Here is a 27,703-nt window from a genome sequence, read left to right as displayed (position 1 = left end):
TTATAGGGGGAAATATGTGATGTTAATATAACAACTACACTACCCAGCATGCAACGGGAGTGACAAGCATGCGCGGTAGCCCCGAAAAGTGTTGTTGCATGTCGCCAGCCGGCAGCTAAGAATGAGGTTATGAGCACGCTGTGAAAGTAAACATCAAGAACTCAGCCAACGTCTGCATTATTTATAATTAGACAGACAACACATATACAGTGTGATTTTGTTTTGTTTAGGAGTAAAGAAAAAGAAAAGTTAAAAAAGGGAGATGTCATATATGTATGTGCTGCGGTTGCTTTAAGAAGGTTGCGACAGCTGCCGTAAAGGAGGTGCGTTGCTAGCCTGGTTGCTATGTTTCCGCTTGGTCGTAAAAGTGTTGGTCATGTGTTTGTACCCTGCTCAAATCTCTCAGTAAACTTATTCATTGGATTATACCTTTTTGTTTTGAACTTTATTACACCCTGGAGCGCTTTTTCCGGTCCATTGTTTTTCCTGCTTTCGCTATCTGTGCCTAATGACTGAGCTACGTGACGTCATTTCTTGTGATGTCTCACGGGGCATTTCTGGTCGGGACGGGATTGGTCCCAGGGATTCGAATAAAGAACCAACTCTTTTTCTTTACTATAGTGGTCTCGATAACGGGTACCGGTTCTCAAAAAGGGATTCGAGTCGGAGGACTCGGTTCTTTTCTTATCGAACAACCGGGAAAACCGGTTTCGAGTATCATCCCTAGTTGTCTGTCTATCTGTGTTGGCCCTGTGATGAGGTGGTGACTTGTCCAGGTTGTACCCGCCTTCCGCCTGATTGTAGCTGAGATAGGCTCCAGCGGCCCCGAAGGGAATAACCGGTAGAAAATGGATGGATGGATGGATGGATAAATAAATAATCAGAGAGACGTCCTTTGGGATGAAATGTCTCCGTCTATGCTTTGGTGGTTAATTTCATTTAAGTGTGACAGTTTGTGTTCACTTGCAGTAAACAAAGCCTACTTTGTGCTTTCAAGCTGACATTTCTTTTGTCTTGCCTTTGCAGTTAAGAGCTGGATGAGCAGCCATAGTTTGAAGAGTCTGGGCGTACCCAGGTACTGGGGCTCAGGTATGCACGAGAAAGGAGAGAAAAGGTAAGACCTAATACTGGATCAATACCATACCTTTTTACCATTGGGTACTCGCAAAGATATTTATTGCAAGTAAGTATTACAAATGTTTTTGCGAGCCTATAATGGTTATCTAGAACAAATATTAAAGCCTTTGAATGTTATTTGTAACAGACTTGTATGCTATGATTGGGTTTATGGCAACACATGACAGCAAAGTAACATTGGACAGTTTTGCACTAATCACTTACCTGGGCAATGAGGTTGATCAATATATATTGTTTAATAGATACAGTGCTTGGAACATTCTGCTCCTCAATATTTGACCATGTTCAACATCCCACAAGATACATTACAAATAACTACTTACAAACCATGCAATAACCCCATGATATGAGATCTACAAATATCTGTATCTTGTTGTATATAACATAGAAGTAAGCTGCAATTGATGCCATCAAGGTGTGTAGTCCTGTGCAAATATCTGCAGTATTGCATTCATAGCTGAAATGACAAAGACCACCTATTACCTAACCTTTACAATGTAGAGGCACTCCGTGTTCAGCCAACTGTCCAATCCAAACTAGATAAGTGTCAGAGCACTTTTAAAACTATGCACTATTGTTTTCAGAAGACTTTTGAGGGCAGCGTCATTGAATATGTGTAATCCTACTAATATCTTATTGATAATGCTGTGAATTTGAAGTTGTGTATGCAAAAGGTGAACCTGTCCAACACTCCTGGCAGGTACAGGTTCATGGTCATTGACAGGCTTGGCACAGATCTTCAGCGCAAGTTGGAGGAAAATGGAAAAAGGTTCCCCAGAAAAGTGGTTCTGCAAATTGGTCTACGACTGGTGGGTTTCTTTAAATGACAGAAAATAAGAATGTTTTCATCTGACCCACATCATGATTTGTTTCACATGTGAAAGGAATCTTTTTGATTATAAAGAAATTGTCTAGATGTAAAGATGCTTTTTTGCATGAAAAATGTCTGGCTGTAGAGAAAGAACATTGTGGTTTGGCACCACTCACACCCTTATGCAGATCATTTCTGCCTTAACTGACAAAATCACAGTTGGCCAACATAAAGAGTCAATTATGAAACGCGGAACGTTGCAGAATTTATGTAACGTGACTGAAATACTGTCATGGTAAGGAGAAGGAACATTCATCTGGGAAAATGGTGTTTACATCCTTTCCTGTGGAGACCTCAAACACACCTTTCTTTTAGAGTGTTATCTTATTGTGCTTTTATTGATTGATTACTTCCTTCAGGCACAGGAACCATATGAAAACGTCATATCAGTTATTTTGACCAACATTATTGAAGGTTGTCATAATTATCTCGGTGTTGTCGAAAGGGTTCAAAAAGTACTTTTTACACACTGAAATCTTTTGACCAAATAGTTTTTTCAAAACATAACTAAAATAGACACACTTTTAGAAAAGCCGCTATTTTGCATCTTCACTGAAAGTGTTTGTCTTAGTATTTTATCTGTTATATATATTCTAAAGATCTAACATTAAGAGAACATTAGCAAAAATGCCACGTCATTACCAACCATAAAACCCAATAAATAACCATCCAAAAAGCGCCAACAATACTCCATTTACATTCTGTGACCTGAATTTGAATAATTAGCAGTATTTGTATTGTAAGTGCTAACCCTAAGGACCTACCTTTAGCAGGGCATTGTCACAGAGAGGTAACCTCCTTATGCTGCTGGAGTGACATCATCAGCTGGTGAGCTCGTCAAAAGTTCATTCTAGATCATGAATCATGCCTCTCATCTTGATAGCAAGAAAATGTGGACATACATTGAGAAGTTGGTACATTTTGACAGCCAACTTAGATCCGGGAATGGTAAAAAAAAAGACCTGAAAAGACTTTGTTCCACTGCCTTTTTTCCTTTGCAAGGATTGTGAGTCATTCCTCATCCAAACAGGAATATATATCCACATCTTAACAGTCGGCATCCCAGTGAGAGCAGACATTGTACACCAGGGATCCTCAACAGGCGGACCGCGGTCCATGTCCGGACCCAGCGACGTGTCCGTCCAGACCCAGCACGAATTATAGAAAAAAGAAAAAAAAGAAAAGAAAAAAAAATTATTATAATTATAATTATTATAAAAAAATATTATAATTGTATTTATCTTTGAGTTATCGCTAGCGCAAGTCAACGTTCTTTGTTGTTTTTAGTCAAATATCTCCATGTTTCGTTTACACTTCTCCGTGTCTCACTCACTCCGTCTCTCTCTCTCTCTCTCAGATAGAGAAAGAGAGAGAGACGGAGTGAGAGCGAGAGAACGCCACTCTGATTGGCTGATTCCGGGGTATGGGTTGTCATCTCGATCACAATGACGCGCTGATAGGCTGTTACCACCTGGGTCATACACATGTGCACAGTGCATGGAACCCTCCGCTGCAGGCACACAGTTGTCTCGTATCGCTACTTCGCTAACTGTTCACTCGTCAGTCACTGAATGTGAATCAAATCACAATGGCATGCTCCAAGTTGGCTCAGGCTGGTAAAAGAAAGGTGGACAGGGAAAACCGGCGTTTCAATGAAGAATGGACAGAGCAATGTTTCATCCTACCTACTGCAAGTACCAGACCAATGTGTCTAATATGCAACAGTACTGTTGCTCTGGTGAAAAGTGAAAATCTGAAACGTCACTATCTGAAAGAGCACCGCGAATTTGAAGAGACATTTCCTCATGATTCAGAGCTAAGAAAAAAAGAAATCACGAGGCTGAAAAAGTCATATGAAACATCAAGCAAGATTTTTGTTAAATATATGACACAACAACAAATAGCAACAGAGTGCTCACTCAGAGTGGCATGGGTTTTGGGTAAACACAAGAAGCCATTCTCTGATGCAGAAATAATTAAATAATGCTTGACTGAAGTGATGGTGCCATGTTTGAAGGCAAAGAAAAGGAGGAAATGACAGCTAAAATAAATCAAATCCCACACTCTGATGCCACAGCTACCAGACGTACTGAAATACTGGCTGGTGATTTGTCCAAGCAGCTCTGATGGAATAAAAAACGCAGAGTGCATATCCCTAGCACTGGATACGTCCACTGACACCACTGACAAAATGCTCAGTTGTTGGTGTTTGTGAGGTATTATGATGAGGAAAAGGGGGAGTTTATTGAATATGTTTTGAGCCTGGCAAACCTCAGTGGACAAACAAGGGGAGAAGACATCTATAAAACAATATCAGAAATGCTGAATGAAAAAGGGATAGATCTGAAGAAAGTTGTGTCCATTGCTACTGATGGAGCTCCAGCCATGTTGGGGAGAGAGAAGGGACTGGTTCCGCGTCTGAGAGAACACCACCCTGGCCTGATATCTTATCACTGCATAATCCACCAGTCTGTCCTTTGTGCAAGTCTTGGAGAAGTGTACTCTGATATCATGAGTACACTTCTCATGATTTTAGAGAAGTGTACTTAATGACACTGGCCTGGATTTATTCAGTGGCAATGATCATCAAATGTTTTGTGCCAAAGTTCAAAGTCTTGGTTTCAACCCCAAGAGCCCAATTCTCCCATTGAGCAGCTGTGTTTTACACAATGGGGATGCACTGTACAATAGTTATATTTGCACATGAATGAGATCTGTTGAGGTCATTTGTTTACCAGGGATAGGAGGGTTGTGTTTAAAAGTATTTATTTTTTGTTAAAACTGAAAGTTTTATTTAAGTTCTTATTTATTTTTGTTTCAAAGAAAATCTTTCATGTATTTTATTGGATATTTATTTTATTTTTGTTAATTTTAAGAAAATGTTAAACTACTACCTACCTCCTGCTACTATATAAGCTTGACCGATAATAAACGGACCCAGCCTGTTTCAAAAAAACATTTGTGGACCTTCAAGATTTGTACTTGAGGACCCCTGTTGTACACTAATGAAGTTTGTTGTTTAGAATTCATTGTGCAGTGAGTAGTACGGTAGTAACCAGTGTGCAGTGAGTAGTAGTAATCAGTGTGCAGTGAGTAGTAGTAATCAGTGTGCAGTGAGTAGTAGTAATCAGTGTTCAGTGAGTAGTAGAAATCAGTGTTCAGTGAGTAGTAGAAATCAGTGTTCAGTGAGTAGTAGAAATCAGTGTGCAGTGAGTAGTAGTAATCAGTGTGCAGTGAGTAGTAGTAGTAATCAGTGTGCAGTGAGTAGTAGTAGTAGTTATCAGTGAGTAGTAGTAATCAGTGAGTAGTAGTAATCAGTGATGTATTGGAAAGAAAGGGTGAACATTGTGATGCCTTTTTTAAATTCATACACCACCGTATGCTTGAAAAGATGAAAATGTGTAAATATTACATGCTGTTATGAATGTGCCGGTTGCTACTTGACATATATACTTACAGCATGTATATATTAGACTTTTTTTTATGCGCTTTATAGGCAGACTAGAGCGACTCCCATGGGCCCTTTTAAGATGATTTTTGCTGGCATTTATTTACTGGATACGTGTGCTTGTTTTGCATAAGGATTGTGAATGATAGGCAAAATTCAAAAAGAGCTACAGAGCATGTGCATCAACGCTAAAGTTTTCCTGAAACAAATTACAATCAAAATGAACCACATTGTGTAAACTTTGTCACTCGCGCTACATTGAAATTATATTTATTTCATTTTGTCTTCTGACCATTAAGCAATGGTAGCCTACATTTACCTTTTCAATCACAGGAATAACAACCAGTAGCTTTTTTTTGACAAACTAGCTCATTTTGACTGAACACCCCCTTAAGGACCAACAATCTGCGTAATAAGAAACACAATAATAGAAGAAGCAGCTCTTTATTGTCATTGCACAAGCACAATGACATTTCATTGAGGAAAATTGCAGGTTGCATTTCAGAATAAAGGCCGATGTTTGTAAAATGATGGAATGCCTTGAAATTTAGTTACTCAGAAATGTATTTTCACAAAACAATGATCATTGTCTTTTTTTTCTCTATATACAGCTGGACATCCTGGAATACATCCATAATCACGAGTATGTGCATGCAGACATTAAAGCATCCAACCTCATGTTGGGCTACAGTGATCCCAACCAGGTCAGTAGCAGCATCATAACTTAAGTCTTTTTCCCTGGCATTTGGTTTGTTACATACTAAGTTAACCCGATATTAACATGAAGTCAATAACAGCTTTTGAGTCTGTCTTATAGCTCAGACACTTTGGTATGACCAAGTATGGCAGGGTCTTGTCATGTAAAAAAGACCAGTTAAAAATGGGTGGGGGAAAAACAGAATTTAAAAAAAGGAAAGTTGTAAATCGAACCTGTATCACTTAAAAATAAATAACAATATAAAAAAAATCTAAGTAGTACCGGTAATTGAAAAACAATACAAAAATTGTTTTTTGAATGTCTGTTTTATTTGTAATTTGACATTTCACAGTATCATTACAAAGATTTTTTGGCGTTTGTTTTTCAATACCAAAACTTGCTCAATACATTCTAGGATACAGTGATAACTGCAGGCTGACATGGTGTTTTATCGCTGTAAACATCAGTGTGATGAGGAAAAACAGTGATTTGCCCAGGAATAGGTTGTATTCCGTCACATGACTTTTGAACGGAAGTAAACAAAGTGGTGGGTCGCCAAACCAACATGGCGACTGTGCAGCAAACAGTACAAACTAACTGAGTATGCAAGGGGCCTAGCTGGATCTTACCACTAGAAGCAGATATGGGCAAAACATCTAACTATGCAATAAAACCTATCCCTATACTTGATAATGAAAAAAAGATTTGTGGAGTGATCCCAAGGGTTGTTCTTCTATCGTGTTCCCAGACATTTCCAACTATCTGGTTCTTATGACGTCATTCTACATCGCAAAACAGATGAAAACTTGGAACTCTTGATGGCATTTATTGAATATTTATAATGCAACAAATAACATCCATGGTCATGTCTTTTATAGTGATTGTGAACGATAGGCAAAGTGCAGTTCCCCTTTAAGATACCAGTCTTTTGAGTTACAAGCTCAGTCCAACAAATTGTTTGTATCCCGACAAAACAAAGCCTAGTTTGCTGTTGTGCAGGAAGCAGTGCGCAAACTATCTGAGTACACAAGGGGCCTAGATCTTTCTGCAAAAGGTAGATGGGAGAACAAAAATCTAACTAAAAATGGAATCCATCCCTTATACTTTGTCAAAAAAGATTTGTCGAGGATTATCTGTCAGTGGAGTTCCCAGACATGTTGAATGATCTTGTGCTCCAGACATCATTCTACATGACCAAACAGATGAAAACTTGGAGGTCTACAACTTATTTGTGTGTGTGTGGGTCAAAGAAATTAGTATCAAAACTCTCCCGGATAAATATGTATGGTTTTTGCTGGGGTAAAGTTGTATTTCATGATTTAACTTGGCGTCTACTGCCATGTTTGTTGTTGTTGTTGTTGTTGTTGTTGCACGCACCCTTTATGAGTTTTTCCCTGTCTTTATCAAAATATAACTATAGATGTCAACATTGTGTACGTGCTGAAAGATTCATTTATGATTGTTTATCAAAATATAACTATAAATGTCAACATTGTGTATGTAGTGAAAGCTTCATTTATGATTGTTTATCAAAATATAACAATAGATGTCAACATTGTGTACGTGCTGAAAGATTCATTTATGATTGTTTATCAAAATATAACTATAGATGTCAACATTGTGTACGTGCTGAAAGATTCATTTGATTGTTTATCAAAATATAACTATAGATGTCAACATTGTGTACGTGCTAAAATATTAATTTATAATTGTTTATCAAAATATAACTATAGATGTCAACATTGTGTATGTGCTGAAATATTAATTTATGATTGTTTATCAAAATATAACTATAGATGTCAACATAGTGTACGTGCTGAAAGATTCATTTGATTGTTTATCAAAATATAACTATAGATGTCAACATTGTGTACGTGCTAAAATATTAATTTATGATTGTTTATCAAAATATAACTATAGATGTCAACATTGTGTATGTGCTGAAATATTAATTTATGATTGTTTATCAAAATATAACTATAGATGTCAACATTGTGTACGTGCTGAAAGATTCATTTATGATTGTTTATCAAAATATAACTATAGATGTCAACATTGTGTATGTGCTGAAATATTAATTTATGATTGTTTATCAAAATATAACTATAGATGTCAACATTGTGTACGTGCTGAAAGATTCATTTGATTGTTTATCAAAATATAACTATAGATGTCAACATTGTGTACGTGCTAAAATATTAATTTATGATTGTTTATCAAAATATAACTATAGATGTCAACATTGTGTATGTGCTGAAATATTAATTTATGATTGTTTATCAAAATATAACTATAGATGTCAACATTGTGTACGTGCTGAAAGATTCATTTGATTGTTTATCAAAATATAACTATAGATGTCAACATTGTGTACGTGCTAAAATATTAATTTATGATTGTTTATCAAAATATAACTATAGATGTCAACATCGTGTATGTGCTGAAAGATTAATTTATGATTGTTTATCAAAATATAACTATAGATGTCAACATTGTGTATGTGCTGAAAGATTCATTTATGATTGTTTATCAAAATATAACTATAGATGTCAACATTGTGTATGTGCTGAAAGATTCATTTATGATTGTTTATCAAAATATAACTATAGATGTCAACATTGTGTATGTGCTGAAAGATTCATTTATGATTGTTTATCAAAATATAACTATAGATGTCAACATTGTGTATGTGCTGAAAGATTCATTTGATTGTTTATCAAAATATAACTATAGATGTCAACATCGTGTATGTGCTGAAATATTCATTTATGATTGTTTATCAAAATATAACTAGGGCTGGTCTCCTAAAGCTTTAGTAAAACTTGGTATAGTATCATTCTGTCTCTGGGGTCCTTTTTACTCAGCATATATGTCATCCAAAAGAATGTGGGATTGACCAGTGTGTTTTATTCCCTGCGAGGAAGACTGGCTGTGCAACAAAGTTGTTCAAAGTTCTGAAATGATTCATCTTGATCTCAATTGTTTTATATCACAAAAAGTTGTCATGTTAACAGTGATGTGTGGACTTTTTGTATCTGCTGGATTTGAGCTTTTCTGAATCGCTGCATTTGTCAATTGTAGGTTTATCTAGTGGATTATGGGCTGGCATATAGGTACGCACCGGATGGTTCTGTAAAAGACTACAAGGAAAATCCAAAGAGGTGTCATGACGGAACTATCGAGTTCACCAGCATTGATGCTCACAAAGGAGTGGGTAGGTGCCGTAACAATGATATGTTTTATTACCCTGTGCAGAAATGTGTTTTTAGTCTTTATTGTATTCTTTAACTCTGTTATCAATCCTGCTTTAAAACAAAAATGTCTTGAACCATTATGCACATGTGGAAATAACTCCAAATGTTTGTGGAGTTTGCATGTTGTCCCTGGCTTCCTCCCACCTTCTAAAAATATGTCTGTTAATTTAATCTGACTTCACTTTTGTCAACATATCTTCTGACATGTCTTTGCATTCACTTCACTTTTGTCAACATATCTTCTGACATGTCCTTGCATTCACTTCACATTTGTCAACATATCTTCTGACATGTCCTTGCATTCACTTCACATTTGTCAACATATCTTCTGACATGTCCTTGCATTCACTTCACATTTGTCAACATATCTTCTGACATGTCCTTGCATTCACTTCACTTTTGTCAACATATCTTCTGACATGTCCTTGCATTCACTTCACTTTTGTCAACATATCTTCTGACATGTCCTTGCATTCACTTCACATTTGTCAACATATCTTCTGACATGTCCTTGCATTCACTTCACATTTGTCAACATATCTTCTGACATGTCCTTGCATTCACTTCACTTTTGTCAACATATCTTCTGACATGTCCTTGCATTCACTTCACTTTTGTCAACATATCTTCTGACATGTCCTTGCATTCACTTCACTTTTGTCAACATATCTTCTGACATGTCCTTGCATTCACTTCACTTTTGTCAACATATCTTCTGACATGTCCTTGCATTCACTTCACTTTTGTCAACATATCTTCTGACATGTCCTTGCATTCACTTCACATTTGTCAACATATCTTCTGACATGTCCTTGCATTCACTTCACTTTTGTCAACATATCTTCTGACATGTCCTTGCATTCACTTCACATTTGTCAACATATCTTCTGACATGTGACAAGCAGCTGCTTCAAGGCGGGGTGACCTGGAAATACTGGGTTACTGCATGGTTCAGTGGCTCTGCGGTTCTCTTCCCTGGGAGGACAAGCTTCAGGACCCACTTTATGTCAGAGACTATAAGATCCAGTAAGTCAATTGCCAACACACAAACTGTTGATGGATGCTGGAACTACAAATTGTAAAACATACTACTTTTGGTCTCTAGGAGTCAAAAAAGCACCTCTGAGTTCATGACCAAATGTTTCCCCTCCCAAGACAGACCGGGTAAGTTAAAAGGAAATGACGCTGGTTTCAAAAAAGGAAGGTAAGTTATCTCAAGGCACTAACATGAACTAGCACTCGCTGACGGAGACCTGCAAGGACGTGACCTTGAACAGTCTGTGTGGTGTGGTCATTGTTGTAGAAGAAATAATGCATACACATGTCAACCGTCTAGGAAATAGTCAATCATCGATTAAAAACTATTTGTATAGCCCTTAACCACAAGTGTCTCAAAGGGCTGCACAAGCCACAACTCAGATCCCACATCAGGGCAAGCAAAAACTCAACCCAATGGGATACAATGAGAAACCTTGGAAGGGACCGCAGATGTGGGGACACCCTCCAGTCCCCCCTCTGGGTGACCGGTGCAATGGACGTGGAGTGGATCTAGTTAATAGTGTGAGAGTCCAGTCCATAGTGGATCTAGTTAATAGTGTGAGAGTCCAGTCCATAGTGGATCTAGTTATTAGTGTGAGAGTCCAGTCCATAGTGGATCTAGTTAATAGTGTGAGAGTCCAGTCCATAGTGGATCTAGTTAATAGTGTGAGAGTCCAGTCCATAGTGGATCTAGTTAATAGTGTGAGAGTCCAGTCCATAGGGGATCTAGTTAATAGTGTGAGAGTCCAGTCCATAGTGGATCTAGTTAATAGTGTGAGAGTCCAGTCCATAGTGGATCTAGTTGATAGTGTGAGAGTCCAGTCCATAGTGGATCTAACATAATAGTGAGAGTCCAGTCCATAGTGGATCTAACATAATAGTGAGAGTCCAGTCCATAGTGGATCTAACATAATAGTGTGAGAGTCCAGTCCATAGTGGATCTAACATAATAGTGTGAGAGTCCAGTCCATAGTGGATCTAACATAATAGTGAGAGTCCAGTCCATAGTGGATCTAACATAATAGTGAGAGTCCAGTCCATAGTGGATCTAACATAATAGTGAGAGTACAGTCCATAGTGGATCCAACATAATAGTGTGAGAGTCCAGTCCATAGTGGATCTAACATAATAGTGAGAGTACAGTCCATAGTGGATCTAACATAATAGTGTGAGAGTCCAGTCCATAGTGGATCTAACATAATAGTGAGAGTCCAGTCCATAGTGGATCTAACATAATAGTGAGAGTCCAGTCCATAGTGGATCTAGCATAATAGTAAGAGTCCAGTCCATAGTGGATCTAACATAATAGTGTGAGAGTCCAGTCCATAGTGGATCTAACATAATAGTGTGAGAGTCCAGTCCATAGTGGATCTAACATAATAGTGAGAGTCCAGTCCATAGTGGATCTAACATAATAGTAAGAGTCCAGTCCATAGTGGATCTAACATAATAGTGTGAGAGTCCAGTCCATAGTGGATCTAACATAATAGTGTGAGAGTCCAGTCCATAGTGGATCTAACATAATCGTGAGAGTCCAGTTCATAGTGGATCTAACATAATAGTGAGAGTCCAGTCCATAGTGGATCTAGCATAATAATGTGAGAGTCCAGTCCATAGTGGATCTAACATAATAGTGAGAGTCCAGTCCATAGTGGATCTAGCATATTAGTGTGAGAGTCCAGTCCATAGTGGATCTAACATAATAGTGAGAGTCCAGTCCATAGTGGATCTAACATAATAGTGAGAGTCCAGTCCATAGTGGATCTAGCATAATAATGTGAGAGTCCAGTCCATAGTGGATCTAACATAATAGTGAGAGTCCAGTCCATAGTGGATCTAACATAATAGTGTGAGAGTCCAGTCCATAGTGGATCTAGCATAATAGTGTGAGAGTCCAGTCCATAGTGGATCTAGCATAATAGTGTGAGAGTCCAGTCCATAGTGGATCTAACATAATAGTGAGAGTACAGTCCATAGTGGATCTAACATAATAGTGAGAGTCCAGTCCATAGTGGATCTTACATAATAGTGAGAGTCCAGTCCATAGTAGATCTAACATAATAGTGTGAGAGTCCAGTCCATAGTGGATCTAACATAATAGTGAGAGTCCAGTCCATAGTGGATCTAACATAATAGTGAGAGTCCAGTCCATAGTGGATCTAGCATAATAGTGTGAGAGTCCAGTCCATAGTGGATCTAACATAATAGTGTGAGAGCCCAGTCCATAGTGGATCTAACATAATAGTGTGAGAGTCCAGTCCATAGAGGATCTAACATAATAGTGAGAGTCCAGTCCATAGTGGATCTAACATAATAGTGTGAGAGTCCAGTCCATAGTGGATCTAACATAATAGTGAGAGTCCAGTCCATAGTGGATCTAACATAATAGTGTGAGAGTCCAGTCCATGGTGGATCTAACATAATAGTGAGAGTCCAGTCCATAGTGGATCTAACATAATAGTGAGAGTCCAGTCCATAGTGGATCTATCATAATAGTGTGAGAGTCCAGTCCATAGTGGATCTAACATAATAGTGAGAGTCCAGTCCATAGTGGATCTAACATAATAGTGAGAGTCCAGTCCATAGTGGATCTAACATAATAGTGAGAGTCCAGTCCATAGTGGATCTAACATAATAGTGTGAGAGTCCAGTCCATAGTGGATCTAACATAATAGTGTGAGAGTCCAGTCCATAGTGGATCTAACATAATAGTGAGAGTCCAGTCCATAGTGGATCTAACATAATAGTGAGAGTCCAGTCCATAGTGGATCTAACGTAATAGTGAGAGTACAGTCCATAGTGGATCTAACATAATAGTGAGAGTCCAGTCCATAGTGGATCTAACATAATAGTGTGAGAGTCCAGTCCATAGTGGATCTAACATAATAGTGAGAGTCCAGTCCATAGTGGATCTAACATAATAGTGTGAGAGTCCAGTCCATAGTGGATCTAACATAATAGTGTGAGAGTCCAGTCCATAGTGGATCTAACATAATAGTGAGAGTCCAGTCCATAGTGGATCTAACATAATAGTGAGAGTCCAGTCCATAGTGGATCTAACATAATAGTGAGAGTCCAGTCCATAGTGGATCTAACATAATAGTGAGAGTCCAGTCCATAGTGGATCTAACATGATAGTGAGAGTCCAGTCCATAGTGGATCTAGTTAATAGTGTGAGAGTCCAGTCCATAGTGGATCTAGTTGATAGTGTGAGAGTCCATAGTGGATCAAGTTAATAGAGTGAGAGTACAGCCCATAGTGGATCTAATTAATAGTTTGAGAGTCCAGTCCATAGTGGATCTAGTTAATAGTGTGAGAGTCCAGTCCATACTGGATCTAGTTGTTAGTGTGAGAGTCCAGTCCATAGTGTATCTAGTTAATAGTGTGAGAGTCCAGTCCATAGTGGATCTAGTTAATAGTGTGAGAGTCCAGTCCATAGTGGATCTAGTTAATAGTGTGAGAGTCCAGTCCATAGTGGATCTAGTTAATAGTGTGAGAGTCCAGTCCATAGTGGATCTAGTTAATAGAGTGAGAATCCAGCCCATAGTGGATCTAGTTAATAGTTTGAGAGTCCAGTCCATAGTGGATGTAGTTGATAGTGTGAGAGTCCAGTCCATAGTGGATGTAGTTGATAGTGTGAGAGTCCAGTCCATAGTGGATCTAGTTAATAGTGTGAGAGTCCAGTCCATAGTGGATGTAGTTGATAGTGTGAGAGTCCAGCCCATAGTGGATCTAACATAATAGTGAGAGTCCAGTCCATAGTGGATCTAACATAATAGTGTGAGAGTCCAGTCCATGGTGGATCTAACATAATAGTGAGAGTCCAGTCCATAGTGGATCTAACATAATAGTGAGAGTCCAGTCCATAGTGGATCTAGCATAATAGTGTGAGAGTCCAGTCCATAGTGGATCTAGCATAATAGTGTGAGAGTCCAGTCCATAGTGGATCTAACATAATAGTGAGAGTACAGTCCATAGTGGATCTAACATAATAGTGAGAGTCCAGTCCATAGTGGATCTTACATAATAGTGAGAGTCCAGTCCATAGTAGATCTAACATAATAGTGTGAGAGTCCAGTCCATAGTGGATCTAACATAATAGTGAGAGTCCAGTCCATAGTGGATCTAACATAATAGTGAGAGTCCAGTCCATAGTGGATCTAGCATAATAGTGTGAGAGTCCAGTCCATAGTGGATCTAACATAATAGTGTGAGAGCCCAGTCCATAGTGGATCTAACATAATAGTGTGAGAGTCCAGTCCATAGAGGATCTAACATAATAGTGAGAGTCCAGTCCATAGTGGATCTAACATAATAGTGTGAGAGTCCAGTCCATAGTGGATCTAACATAATAGTGAGAGTCCAGTCCATAGTGGATCTAACATAATAGTGTGAGAGTCCAGTCCATGGTGGATCTAACATAATAGTGAGAGTCCAGTCCATAGTGGATCTAACATAATAGTGAGAGTCCAGTCCATAGTGGATCTATCATAATAGTGTGAGAGTCCAGTCCATAGTGGATCTAACATAATAGTGAGAGTCCAGTCCATAGTGGATCTAACATAATAGTGAGAGTCCAGTCCATAGTGGATCTAACATAATAGTGAGAGTCCAGTCCATAGTGGATCTAACATAATAGTGTGAGAGTCCAGTCCATAGTGGATCTAACATAATAGTGTGAGAGTCCAGTCCATAGTGGATCTAACATAATAGTGAGAGTCCAGTCCATAGTGGATCTAACATAATAGTGAGAGTCCAGTCCATAGTGGATCTAACGTAATAGTGAGAGTACAGTCCATAGTGGATCTAACATAATAGTGAGAGTCCAGTCCATAGTGGATCTAACATAATAGTGTGAGAGTCCAGTCCATAGTGGATCTAACATAATAGTGAGAGTCCAGTCCATAGTGGATCTAACATAATAGTGTGAGAGTCCAGTCCATAGTGGATCTAACATAATAGTGTGAGAGTCCAGTCCATAGTGGATCTAACATAATAGTGAGAGTCCAGTCCATAGTGGATCTAACATAATAGTGAGAGTCCAGTCCATAGTGGATCTAACATAATAGTGAGAGTCCAGTCCATAGTGGATCTAACATAATAGTGAGAGTCCAGTCCATAGTGGATCTAACATGATAGTGAGAGTCCAGTCCATAGTGGATCTAGTTAATAGTGTGAGAGTCCAGTCCATAGTGGATCTAGTTGATAGTGTGAGAGTCCATAGTGGATCAAGTTAATAGAGTGAGAGTACAGCCCATAGTGGATCTAATTAATAGTTTGAGAGTCCAGTCCATAGTGGATCTAGTTAATAGTGTGAGAGTCCAGTCCATACTGGATCTAGTTGTTAGTGTGAGAGTCCAGTCCATAGTGTATCTAGTTAATAGTGTGAGAGTCCAGTCCATAGTGGATCTAGTTAATAGTGTGAGAGTCCAGTCCATAGTGGATCTAGTTAATAGTGTGAGAGTCCAGTCCATAGTGGATCTAGTTAATAGTGTGAGAGTCCAGTCCATAGTGGATCTAGTTAATAGAGTGAGAATCCAGCCCATAGTGGATCTAGTTAATAGTTTGAGAGTCCAGTCCATAGTGGATGTAGTTGATAGTGTGAGAGTCCAGTCCATAGTGGATGTAGTTGATAGTGTGAGAGTCCAGTCCATAGTGGATCTAGTTAATAGTGTGAGAGTCCAGTCCATAGTGGATGTAGTTGATAGTGTGAGAGTCCAGCCCATAGTGGATCTAACATAATAGTGAGAGTCCAGTCCATAGTGGATCTAACATAATAGTGTGAGAGTCCAGTCCATGGTGGATCTAACATAATAGTGAGAGTCCAGTCCATAGTGGATCTAACATAATAGTGAGAGTCCAGTCCATAGTGGATATATCATAATAGTGTGAGAGTCCAGTCCATAGTGGATCTAACATAATAGTGAGAGTCCAGTCCATAGTGGATCTAACATAATAGTGAGAGTCCAGTCCATAGTGGATCTAACATAATAGTGAGAGTCCAGTCCATAGTGGATCTAACATAATAGTGAGAGTCCAGTCCATAGTGGATCTAACATAATAGTGTGAGAGTCCAGTCCATAGTGGATCTAACATAATAGTGTGAGAGTCCAGTCCATAGTGGATCTAACATAATAGTGAGAGTCCAGTCCATAGTGGATCTAACATAATAGTGAGAGTCCAGTCCATAGTGGATCTAACGTAATAGTGAGAGTACAGTCCATAGTGGATCTAACATAATAGTGAGAGTCCAGTCCATAGTGGATCTAACATAATAGTGTGAGAGTCCAGTCCATAGTGGATCTAACATAATAGTGAGAGTCCAGTCCATAGTGGATCTAACATAATAGTGTGAGAGTCCAGTCCATAGTGGATCTAACATAATAGTGTGAGAGTCCAGTCCATAGTGGATCTAACATAATAGTGAGAGTCCAGTCCATAGTGGATCTAACATAATAGTGTGAGAGTCCAGTCCATAGTGGATCTAATGTAATAGTGAGAGTACAGTCCATAGTGGATCTAACATAATAGTGAGAGTACAGTCCATAGTGGATCTAACATAATAGTGAGAGTCCAGTCCATAGTGGATCTAACATAATAGTGAGAGTCCAGTCCATAGTGGATCTAACATAATAGTGAGAGTCCAGTCCATAGTGGATCTAACATAATAGTGTGAGAGTCCAGTCCATAGTGGATCTAACATAATAGTGAGAGTCCAGTCCATAGTGGATCTAACATAATAGTGAGAGTCCAGTCCATAGTGGATCTAACATAATAGTGTGAGAGTCCAGTCCATAGTGGATCTAACATAATAGTGAGAGTACAGTCCATAGTGGATCTAACATAATAGTGAGAGTCCAGTCCATAGTGGGTCCAGCAGGAGATCATCTTGAGTGGAGACAGGTCAGCAGCACAGACATCATCAACTGATGCACAGATGAGTGGTCCACCCTGGGTCCCGACTAGGAACAGCTAGCGCATCATCTGTGGTCACCTGATAACCTCTCCATGAAGGAGAGGGGGGCAGAGCAGAGAAGATAGACAGCAGATCAACTGGTCTAAAAGGGGGGTCCATTTATAGGCTAGAGTATACAAATGAGTTTTAAGATGGGACTTAAATGCTTCTACTGAGGTAGCATCTCTCACTGTTACTGCTAGAACATTCCATAGTACTGGAGCCCCAACAGAAAGCACTCTATAGACTTTTTTGGGGGCTCTGGGAGTCTGTAGTAAGTTGGAGTTCTTAAAAGGCAGATTTCTTGCCGGGACATATGGTACACTACAATCAGCAAGATAGACCCTTTAGTATTTTATACCTAAGTAGTAAAACCTTAAAGTCACATCTTAAGTAAATAGTCTCCTGTCTTTATTCCACAAAGCTATTTAATAAACTGCTCTAATGTGGTATCACACGTGCATCTCTTGTTCCTAAGAACTAAACACTGACTTCCTAGCTGATCAACATGTGGCCAGATTCAACACTTACACATTTCTTATGACCGCAGATGTCTGGTCACAGTTTAGCATACATGCAGTTTCCTTCACCATCTGCCACACCCACAATAAAGACACAGAATAGAGGGTCACATGTCTCAGGATTGGAAAGAAAGTGATTATTGTTGTGTGTTGTAGACGAGCTGCAGAAGTTCATGGAGGAAGTGAAGTCTCTAGGCTACCAGGACACACCTAGATATGATAAGTTGCGCAGCATCCTCCAGGCTGGACTGACGAGCATCCGGGCGGTAGATGACGGAAACCTTGACTTCACCGCAGGAACGCAATCATCTGGCAAAGTGAGTTCACAGAAAATGTTTTACATTTCTTTACTTTGATGTATTTTGAAGTGATCCAAGTTTGACCACGGTCTACTAAACACCCCAAACTTGCCTGCACAAGTATTAGGGATGTTAGTTAACCTTGTTAACCACCTAACCATTCAACTCTAACTCATGTTAGTTAACCTTGTTAACCACCTAACCATTCCAGCCGCTTCCTGGGATGACCATTCAACTCTAACTCATGTTAGTTAACCTTGTTAACCACCTAACCATTCCAGCTGCTTCCTGGGATGACCATTCAACTCTAACTCATTCTGGCAATGTGTTATTTGCTATAGTAAATACAATTCCACTTTTTCTAAACAGGATACAGATGACAGTAGCTCCTTTTGGTTGCATGGACATGGCCTAAACATTTATTGTTCAACTGTTTCCTCCAGAAATAAAACTAATTAGATTTAACTTTTTTAATTGATTTTTTTAAATGTATGAATCTATTTCGATGGATAAGAATCGCGATTCGGATGTGAATTGATCCTAATAAATATGGTTAAAAGATAGTTGAACAGCATTGCAATGGACGACTTCTTGCTGATAGTACTTAAACCCAATCCAGTTTTGTGGCCGTCCCTGGTCTTGTTCTTGTGGTCCCTGGTCTTGTGTGTCTTTATCCACATACTGAGTTGAGATTAGGAATAGTAAAGACCTCATTGATGTAGTTCATGTGCACATTGCCCTTTTGTATGGGTCAGACAGTTTGTTCAGTTCAGTGTTTTATTTCCTTCACAAAAATCAAACCAAGGAATAAAACTACAAATAAATCAACATAACATTGAAGTAAATTATGAATGAAAAGGAGCAGAAATAAGTTATCTGCTCCCTATTTTCACAAATTGACTTTCAATGGGGTGGTGGTTCCTCTCTTTAAGAAGGGGAACCGGAGGGTGTGTTCTAACTATCGTGGGATCACACTCCTCAGCCTTCCCGGTAAGGTCTATTCAGGTGTACTGGAGAGGAGGCTACGCCGGATAGTCCGACCTCGGATTCAGGAGGAACAGTGTGGTTTTCGTCCTGGTCGTGGAACTGTGGACCAGCTCTATACTCTGGGCAGGATCCTTGAGGGTGCATGGGAGTTTGCCCAACCAGTCTACATGTGTTTTGTGGACTTGGAGAAGGCATTCGACCGTGTACCCCGGGAAGTCCTGTGGGGAGTGCTCAGAGAGTATGGGGTATCGGACTGTCTGATTGTGGCAGTCCGCTCCCTGTACGATCAGTGCCAGAGCTTGGTCCGCATTGCCGGCAGTAAGTCGGACACGTTTCCAGTGAGGGTTGGACTCTGCCAAGGCTGCCCTTTGTCACCCATTCTGTTCATAACTTTTATGGACAGAATTTCTAGGCGCAGTCAAGGCGTTGAGGGGATCTGGTTTGGTGGCTGCAGGATTAGGTCTCTGCTTTTTGCAGATGATGTGGTCCTGATGGCTTCATCTGGCCAGGATCTTCAGCTCTCACTGGATCGGTTCGCAGCTGAGTATGAAGCGACTGGGATGAGAATCAGCACCTCCAAGTCCGAGTCCATGGTTCTCGCCCGGAAAAGGGTGGAGTGCCATCTCCGGGTTGGGGAGGAGATCTTGCCCCAAGTGGAGGAGTTCAAGTACCTCGGAGTCTTGTTCACGAGTGAGGAAAGAGTGGATCGTGAGATCGACAGGCGGATCGGTGCGGCGTCTTCAGTAATGTGGACGCTGTATCGATCCGTTGTGGTGAAGAAGGAGCTGAGCCGGAAGGCAAAGCTCTCAATTTACCGGTCGATCTACGTTCCCATCCTCACCTATGGTCATGAGCTTTGGGTTATGACCGAAAGGACAAGATCACGGGTACAAGCGGCCCAAAGGAGTTTCCTCCGCCGGGTGGCGGGTCTCTCCCTTCTCTCCCTTAGAGATAGGGTGAGAAGCTCTGTCATCCGGGGGGAGCTCAAAGTAAAGCCGCTGCTCCTCCACATGGAGAGGAGCCAGATGAGGTGGTTCGGGCATCTGGTCAGGATGCCACGCGAACGCCTCCCTAGGGAGGTGTTTAGGGCACGTCCGACCGGTAGGAGGCCACGGGGAAGACCCAGGACACGTTGGGAAGACTATGTCTCCCGGCTGGCCTGAGAACGCCTCGGGATCCCCCGGGAGGAGCTGGACAAAGTGGCTGGGGAGAGGGAAGTCTGGGCTTCCCTGCTTAGGCTGCTGCCCCCGCGACCCGACCTCGGATAAGCGGAAGAAGATGGATGGATGGATGGACAATGTGGGGGGTGGGATGAGGAGGGTTTGGTTGATATCAACACTTCAGTCATCAACAATTGCATCGTCAGAGAAATGGACATTGAAACAGTGTAGGTGTGACTTGGTAGGATATGTACAGTGAGTAGAGAACATAGTGAGTTCAGATAGCATAAGAACCAGTATATACATTTGATTAATTACCTTTGGTTTTTTACAAACCGGGGAGGTGGGATGTGGAAGGGGGAGGGTGTTAGTTTAGGGTTGAAGTTGCCTGGAGGTGTTCTTTTAGTGTGGTTTTGAAGGAGGATAGAGATGCACTTGTGACTAGTGACTTGTTATAATGAGTCATTAACACTGACAAACCATAACAAATCAAATGTATTCTTTTTGTATTTACTAGAGCTGTCAAAAAGCCAGAAAACTAGTATCAAAAGTATATAACATTATATTAATTGTGTGATGTCATTAATGCAAGTGCATGTCATGATGCTGATGGAAACATATCGGACAAGTTATCCATAGATTTCATCAATGATCCCAGAGTCAACAAACAAAGTGATTTGCAAGAAGTAGCTTCAGTTTGACCAAAGCTGTAAGTACCATGCCAAAGCCGAGTGTCACGGTACGCTGGAGAAACGTGGCAGGGGGCCAGCAGTCTTTGCAGATGCTACAGGAAAGTCTTTATTGCAACACCAAGGGAGTTCCCTGCTAGCGCCTCGTTGAAATCCGCCCAAAGAATGTGCATAGCCGAGTATAAAGCAGACAAACTTGGTCAATAAAGCATTGAGCAGAAGTTCCAATCCAGAATGACAAGGTGGTCCATAACACACACAGTATATACATGCAGCTCAACTTAAACTGTGCACACAACTTTGTCACCAGTGCACAAATGAAAGTCTACAACTTTATTATATGTTGTTTTGTAGAATGTGTTCATTTCTTCTGGCGCTGTAATAAACAACAAACAGTATGTTCACTATGTAGTAAGGGTGTAACGGTACGTGTATTTGTATTGAACCGTTTCGGTACGGGGGTTCTGGTTCGGTTCGGAGGTGTACCGAACGAGTTTCCACACGGACATAATAAGTAGCGTAACGCACGTTGTGTAAACAATGCACACCGAGACACAACACACGGCATGCTAGCAGCTAACGTGCTAGGATAGACTGACCATACATCCTCTTTTCACCGGACATGTCCTCTTTTGCGGAGCTGTCAGGGCGGAGTTTCTTAAATGCCTCAAATGTCCGGCATTTTGAGTTAAGGTTGTGTGTATTTTCAATGTACGTTCAGGGTTAAGAAGAAAACAAAACAAACAGCAGCATTGGTGAGGGAGGGGCAGAGACAGAGAGAGAGAGAGAGAGTTATGATAAACACGCATACGTCGCCAGGCTCTGCTTTTTATCCATAGGTTTATCACATTTAATGTTTTATTATCTATAGCAGGGGTGTCAAAAGTGTGCCCCGGAGGCCATTTGCGGCCCACAGCTAATGTTTTAAAGGCCCATGGCCATACTTGCCAACCCTCCCGGATTTTCCGGGAGACTCCCGAAATTCAGCGCCTCTCCCGAAAACCTCCCGGGACAAATTTTCTCCCGAAAATCTCCCGAAATTCAGGCGAAACTGGAGGCCACGCCCCCTCCAGCTCTATGCGGACCTGAGTGACGTGTTGACAGCCTGTTCTCACGTCCGCTTTCCCACAATGTAAACAGCCTGCCTGCCCAATCACGTTATAACTGTAGAATGATGGAGGGCGAGTTCTTGGTTTCTTATGTGTGTTTATTGTTAGGCAGTTTCATTAACGTCCTCCCAGCGCGGTAACAACACACAACAACAGCAGTCAAGTCTTCGTTTACCGTAAAGCAGTTGGTCTGCCGTAAACAGCAATGTTGTGACACTTTTAAACAGGACAATACTGCCATCTACTGTACATGCATATGTGACCCACCCATAATGTGTCACATTTTTGTGTTGATTTATTTATTTTATTTTGTGGTTTGAATTGGTTTTTGGAGCTGTCATTACACATTTATCAGTATTCACATTGGTCAGTAGGGGGCAGTAGGGCGTTTCTTCCCAATTGAATGCTATCACCTGCAGTTCGGAAGTGTCTTGTCATTCTGATGAGCGCCACCAGTCTGTGAACAATTGAAACGTCCTGTGTGCTTTTTCCTCCTGTATAACAGGTTAGTTTTGGTGAATCAACTCACTGAATAATATCCATGTGATCTTTATAAGTTTAAGTACACATTCTGATGGTGGAGCCTAACTCTAAAGTGTTTGTGAGTTGTTGTTTGTATTTGTGAATGAATCCAGTGCACAGCTGCAGTAATCAATACAAAAAGGCAACGTGAGTGCGCAATGTTTATATAGGAACTTCTGATCCTAATTCAGACTCCCAAATTAGAGCTCCCGTTTTCTTATTGATTTTATAATGTACATTTGTATAATGTGTGTGTTCTGAAATAATGTGTGTAATAAAATATATATATATATATATATAGCTGCGATGAGGTGGCGACTTGTCCAGGGTGTACCCCGCCTTCCGCCCGATTGTAGCTGAGATAGGCTCCGGCGCCCCCCGCGACCCCAAAGGGAATAAGCGGTAGAAAATGGATGGATGGATGGATGGATAGCTAGAATTTACTGAAAGTCGAGTATTTCTTATATATATATATATCTTAACCACGCCCCCCGACCACGCCCCCACCTCCCGAAATCGGAGGTCTCAAGGTTGGCAAGTATGCCCACGGCACATTCTAAAAATACTATTCAAATAAACAAAAACATTACAAAAGTGAAATAAAAAAGCTTAAAGGTTAAATGTCATTTAGAAAAAGTTGCAATGTTGACTAATAAAACAAAGCTGTTTTTTTTTTTCTTTCAAAACTGTCATTGCTCAAAACATAATATTGAATCAAAATCAATGTTATTATGAATTATTGACCTATGCAAGGTTCCCATGACTTCACATCAAATATTACACTAAGAAAAATATTTTTGGTGGAAGATTTTACAAATTTGGTAAATAAATAACCCAAAAATGTATATTTTGTTGTTTTCTTACTGTACCGAAAATGAACCGAACCATGACCTCTAAACCGAGGTACGTACCGAACCCAAATTAGTGTGTACCGTTACACCATTACTATGTAGAACTATCATCTACCTTTCACTCGGTGTAATGCAGTGGAAAAGTGAATATTGTAGACATGGTTGCAAGTGGTGACTAATGATGATGAATTAAATTGTAGACTGTGAGGATTATGAATTCAAATTGTGGTCATTTGGCAGCCCTAATATTTACAATAGCATCTCCAGGACAAATGTAGTTGATGGTTGTTAAAAAGTGCCATGTCTTCTTCCTCTAGGGGGTGATGAAGAGAAAGAACGCGGCAGAGATGAGTCAAGACACTGATAGAGCGCCAACAAAAAGGAGAAAAGTCTTCAAGAACATAGGTAATGTGTTGTTTTCCCTCCTAAATCTGAGTGTGACGATATATTGATAAGGCAAACTATCACAAAATCTATATTACTGTTGGAACCATACCAATATTTTGCTACCGCTACTAAAATTATTTTGATACTATTCTAAATAAAGGGGAGCACAAAAAATGTCATTATTATCTTTATTGTAACAAAAATGTTAGTGTACATGAAACATGTTTATTATTGTCATTTAGTCCTTCAATAAAATAGTGACAACTTGTCTTTTAGTAGTAAGTAAACAAACAAAGACTCCTAATTAGTCGTATGCAGTAACATATTGTGTCATTTATACACCTATTATTTTATACACATTATGAGGGACAAACTGTAAAAATGAATTATTCATCTACTTGTTCATTTACTGTTAATATCTGCTTATTTTCTCTTTTAACATGTTCTATCTACACTTCTGTTCAAATGTAATAATCACTTATTCTTCTCTTCTTTGATACTTAACATTAGTTTTGGATGATACCACACATTTAGGTATGGATGTGATACCAAGTAGTTACAGGATCATACATTGGTCATATTCAAAGTCCTCATGTGTCCAGGGACATATTTACTGACTTTATAAACATTATATGAATTTTATAAAAATGATAAAAAATATAGATTTAATCATAGTAGTATCGACTAGATACGCTCTTGTACTTGGTATCATTACAGTGGATGTCAGGTGTAGATCCACCCATGGCATTTGTTTACATTCAGGAGTGCTAGCTTGTTGCTAGCGGTGAGCTATTGTATCCTCCCACGGTGTGTAGTGAAGCATATTTAGCTATTCCTCGTCCTCCAGTGATAATGCTACTTGTAAGAAACTTATTTTTAATGTTGACCGTTTTACTGCCGTGTTACAGACACAGTTTGGAAACAAGTAAGGTATGTAAATAAGCATTTACATAATATTTCTGTGTAAATAAGTCATTTCACAACATATATATATATATATATATATATATATATATATATATATATATATATTTCTATATATATATATATATATATATATATATATATATTTCTATATATATATATATATATTTCTATATGTATATATATCTGCAGTTTATAGTCCGGTGTGGCTAATATATGGAACACAGTTTTTTCTTCTAAAATGTAGTAGGTGTGGCTTAAATACCGGTGTGCTCTATAGTCTGTAAAATACAGTAGTAAATGATGTACTAAGATTCCTGCTCATATTGTATTTGAATAGTATCAGTGTTGGCCAGCACTCAAGGCTCCAACATGGGTAGTGAAAAAGTAGTATTAGGACAGTCTTTAATATAAAGAGCATTGTTTTGTTTTGATGCAGACGTGAGTGGTGTGAAGAGTCCTGCAAGGCCCCAAACATCCAAGAAGGCTCCAAGCACTGGATTGCAGGATGACTCTGAAACCTTGAAGGGCTCACCTGTACTCATTAAAAAACCTCGAGGCAGGCCCAGGAAAATCTCCTAACTGCAACATTTTCTTAAAGCCGCCATGCACATCAATGTATTCTTCTTTTCTTTCCTTCAATCTCTTTGCTTGATTGTATTTGCTGAAGATCTGCAGGTGGCATTAGAATATTCGACTTCTTTCTTTGTGGGATCAAACAGAATTTTTAGTAATAAAGACGTTTTGCTTTAATGGCACTTGTCCTAATTGTTGTGGAGGACTTGTTTACAGTGACTGAAGGACCACTCGCCTCGTTTCAGACACCAGGACTATGTCAGGCCTGAGTGTGGTCACTGCCATGTTCTCTGGGACTTGAACCTCGTTGTTTCAGACACCAGGACTATGTCAGGCCTGAGTGTGGTCACCGCCATGTTCTCTGGGAACTTGAACCTCGTTGTTTCAGACACCAGTACTATGTCAGGCCTGAGTAGGGTCACCGCCATGTTCTCTGGGACTTGAACCTCGTTGTTTAAGACACCAGGACTATGTCAGGCCTGAGTGTGGTCACCGCCATGTTCTCTGGGAACTTGAACCTCGTTGTTTCAGATACCAGGACTATGTCAGGCCTGAGTGAAGTCACCGCCATGTTCTCTGGGACTTGAACCTCGTTGTTTCAGACACCAGGACTATGTCAGGCCTGAGTGTGGTCACCGCCATGTTCTCTGTGAACTTGAACCTTGTTGTTTCAGACACCAGGACTATGTCAGGCCTGACTGTGGTCACCGCCATGTTCTCTGGGAACTTGAACCTCGTTGTTTCAGACACCAGGACTATGTCAGGCCTGAGTGTGGTCACCGCCATGTTCTCTGGGAACTTGAGCTATCTCCCTAGGTCAACCTTCAGCTGCCAGTCCCGAGATGTTGCCAGCAGCCTCCTTGCTTGACTCCGGTGCTGTTGTGGCTTCTTCCCAAGTCTAACAAAGGTGATGGACTGCCTTGCTGGTTGTTGGTGTTTGCTGGTGGAGATCCCTGTGCTGATGACCTCTGCAATGACCCGCAGCACTCGGTCATGGCACCAGCGATAGCGCCCGTCTCCAAAGGCCCACGGGCAGCAGCTCCAGCTGTGCTCCAGCCATCCAGCTTTCTGGCAGAGAGAGCAAAGTGGAGTCTGTGGACGGGCTTGGGAGTACATTATACACCGACTGTATGAAGAACTCTGGTAAACAAACTATAGCTTTGAGTTTCATGTGGAACCACTCAGTGCCAACACAATACTGCTTCAATCAGACCATAATCAAGACAAAATAGTTGCTCTCTCAGGGCGTTCAATGGCTCGAAAGACGTTTCATCCGAGTTGGCTTCATCGGTTCGTGCTCATAGACTTAGATTAGATTGGGTCTAGTTGTGAACAATCTGAGAAACGTCTTCCAAAACAAACCAAACAGTCCGGTTGCGATCAATTGAACGCCCTGAGATGACAAGGACCAGCACGAGAACTTTCCTAGAGTTGAATAGATCACAGAATATAAAACAGAAACATCAAGTTTTCCAGCGCCTCGGGATACAAAATACAATACTGAATACATGAATAGAATACAATGTCACTATACACAGGTACAATGACATTAAAAGCAACTCCAGTATCAGTGTGACAATCTACAAATATGCAAAACATAGGAAGAAAGAGAAAAAAGGTAAGTTGCACAGTCCAGTCCTGAGAAGGAATGTTCTGAATGTGTTTACAGGAATAAATATTATACTATATACAGAAGCATTCAGACTGTGGGTGGAAAGTAAAAATTGCACACAGAGCGGTGCTGAACTAAAATCAGTGCCTATGAGAGTTCACCGTGGTTATGGCTTTAGGAAAAAAACTGTTCTTGAGTCTGTTGAGTTCTTATTTGTGTGTGTGAGTGACGGTGTCATGCTCTGACTCTCAATCTAAATTATTATTTGTGTGTGTGTGTGTGTGTGTGTGTGTGTGTGTGTGTGTGTGTGTGTGTGTGTGTGTGTGTGTGTGTGTGTGTGTGTGTGTGTGTGTGTGTGTGTGTGTGTGTGTGTGTGTGTGTGTGTGTGTGTGTGTGTGTGTGTGTGTGTGTGTGTGTGTGTGTGTGTGTGTGTGTGTGTGTGTGTGTGTGTGTGTGTGTGTGTGTGTGTGTGTGTGTGTGTGTGTGTGTGTGTGTGTGTGTGTGTGTGTGTGTGTGTGTGTGTGTGTGTGTGTGTGTGTGTGTGTGTGTGAGAGAGAGAGAGAGAGAGATGGTGTCATGCTCTCACTCTTGAACTTTTGTCAGTGAAGTAGCTTTCACCCCTGTGGAGTATATGTTGTTCATCCAAGTACACCTCGACCACAAAAA

At 40.2% G+C, this 27,703-nt stretch overlaps 1 protein-coding gene across 2 annotated transcripts in view; it reads left to right on the top strand.

The window, feature by feature from the left end:
- LOC133623615 (serine/threonine-protein kinase VRK1-like) overlaps nt 1–25,602 on the top strand; it is a 40,209-nt gene extending 14,607 nt beyond the window's left edge. For both annotated transcript variants that reach the window (XM_061986840.2, XM_061986841.1), the window contains exons 5-13: nt 1,027–1,114; nt 1,838–1,946; nt 6,068–6,160; nt 9,235–9,367; nt 10,313–10,433; nt 10,513–10,571; nt 18,078–18,238; nt 23,856–23,943; nt 25,289–25,602. In XM_061986840.2, coding sequence (XP_061842824.1) covers nt 1,027–1,114; nt 1,838–1,946; nt 6,068–6,160; nt 9,235–9,367; nt 10,313–10,433; nt 10,513–10,571; nt 18,078–18,238; nt 23,856–23,943; nt 25,289–25,431 — 995 coding nt within the window. In that variant the 3' untranslated portion in view covers nt 25,432–25,602. The remainder of the gene's footprint in view (nt 1–1,026; nt 1,115–1,837; nt 1,947–6,067; nt 6,161–9,234; nt 9,368–10,312; nt 10,434–10,512; nt 10,572–18,077; nt 18,239–23,855; nt 23,944–25,288) is intronic.
- The last annotated feature ends 2,101 nt before the right edge of the window (nt 25,603–27,703 follow it).

Source organism: Nerophis lumbriciformis, linkage group LG26 (genome assembly GCF_033978685.3).
Source record: "Nerophis lumbriciformis linkage group LG26, RoL_Nlum_v2.1, whole genome shotgun sequence".
Classification (NCBI taxonomy): domain Eukaryota; kingdom Metazoa; phylum Chordata; class Actinopteri; order Syngnathiformes; family Syngnathidae; genus Nerophis; species Nerophis lumbriciformis.
This window is presented reverse-complemented; position numbering and strand designations above follow the sequence as displayed.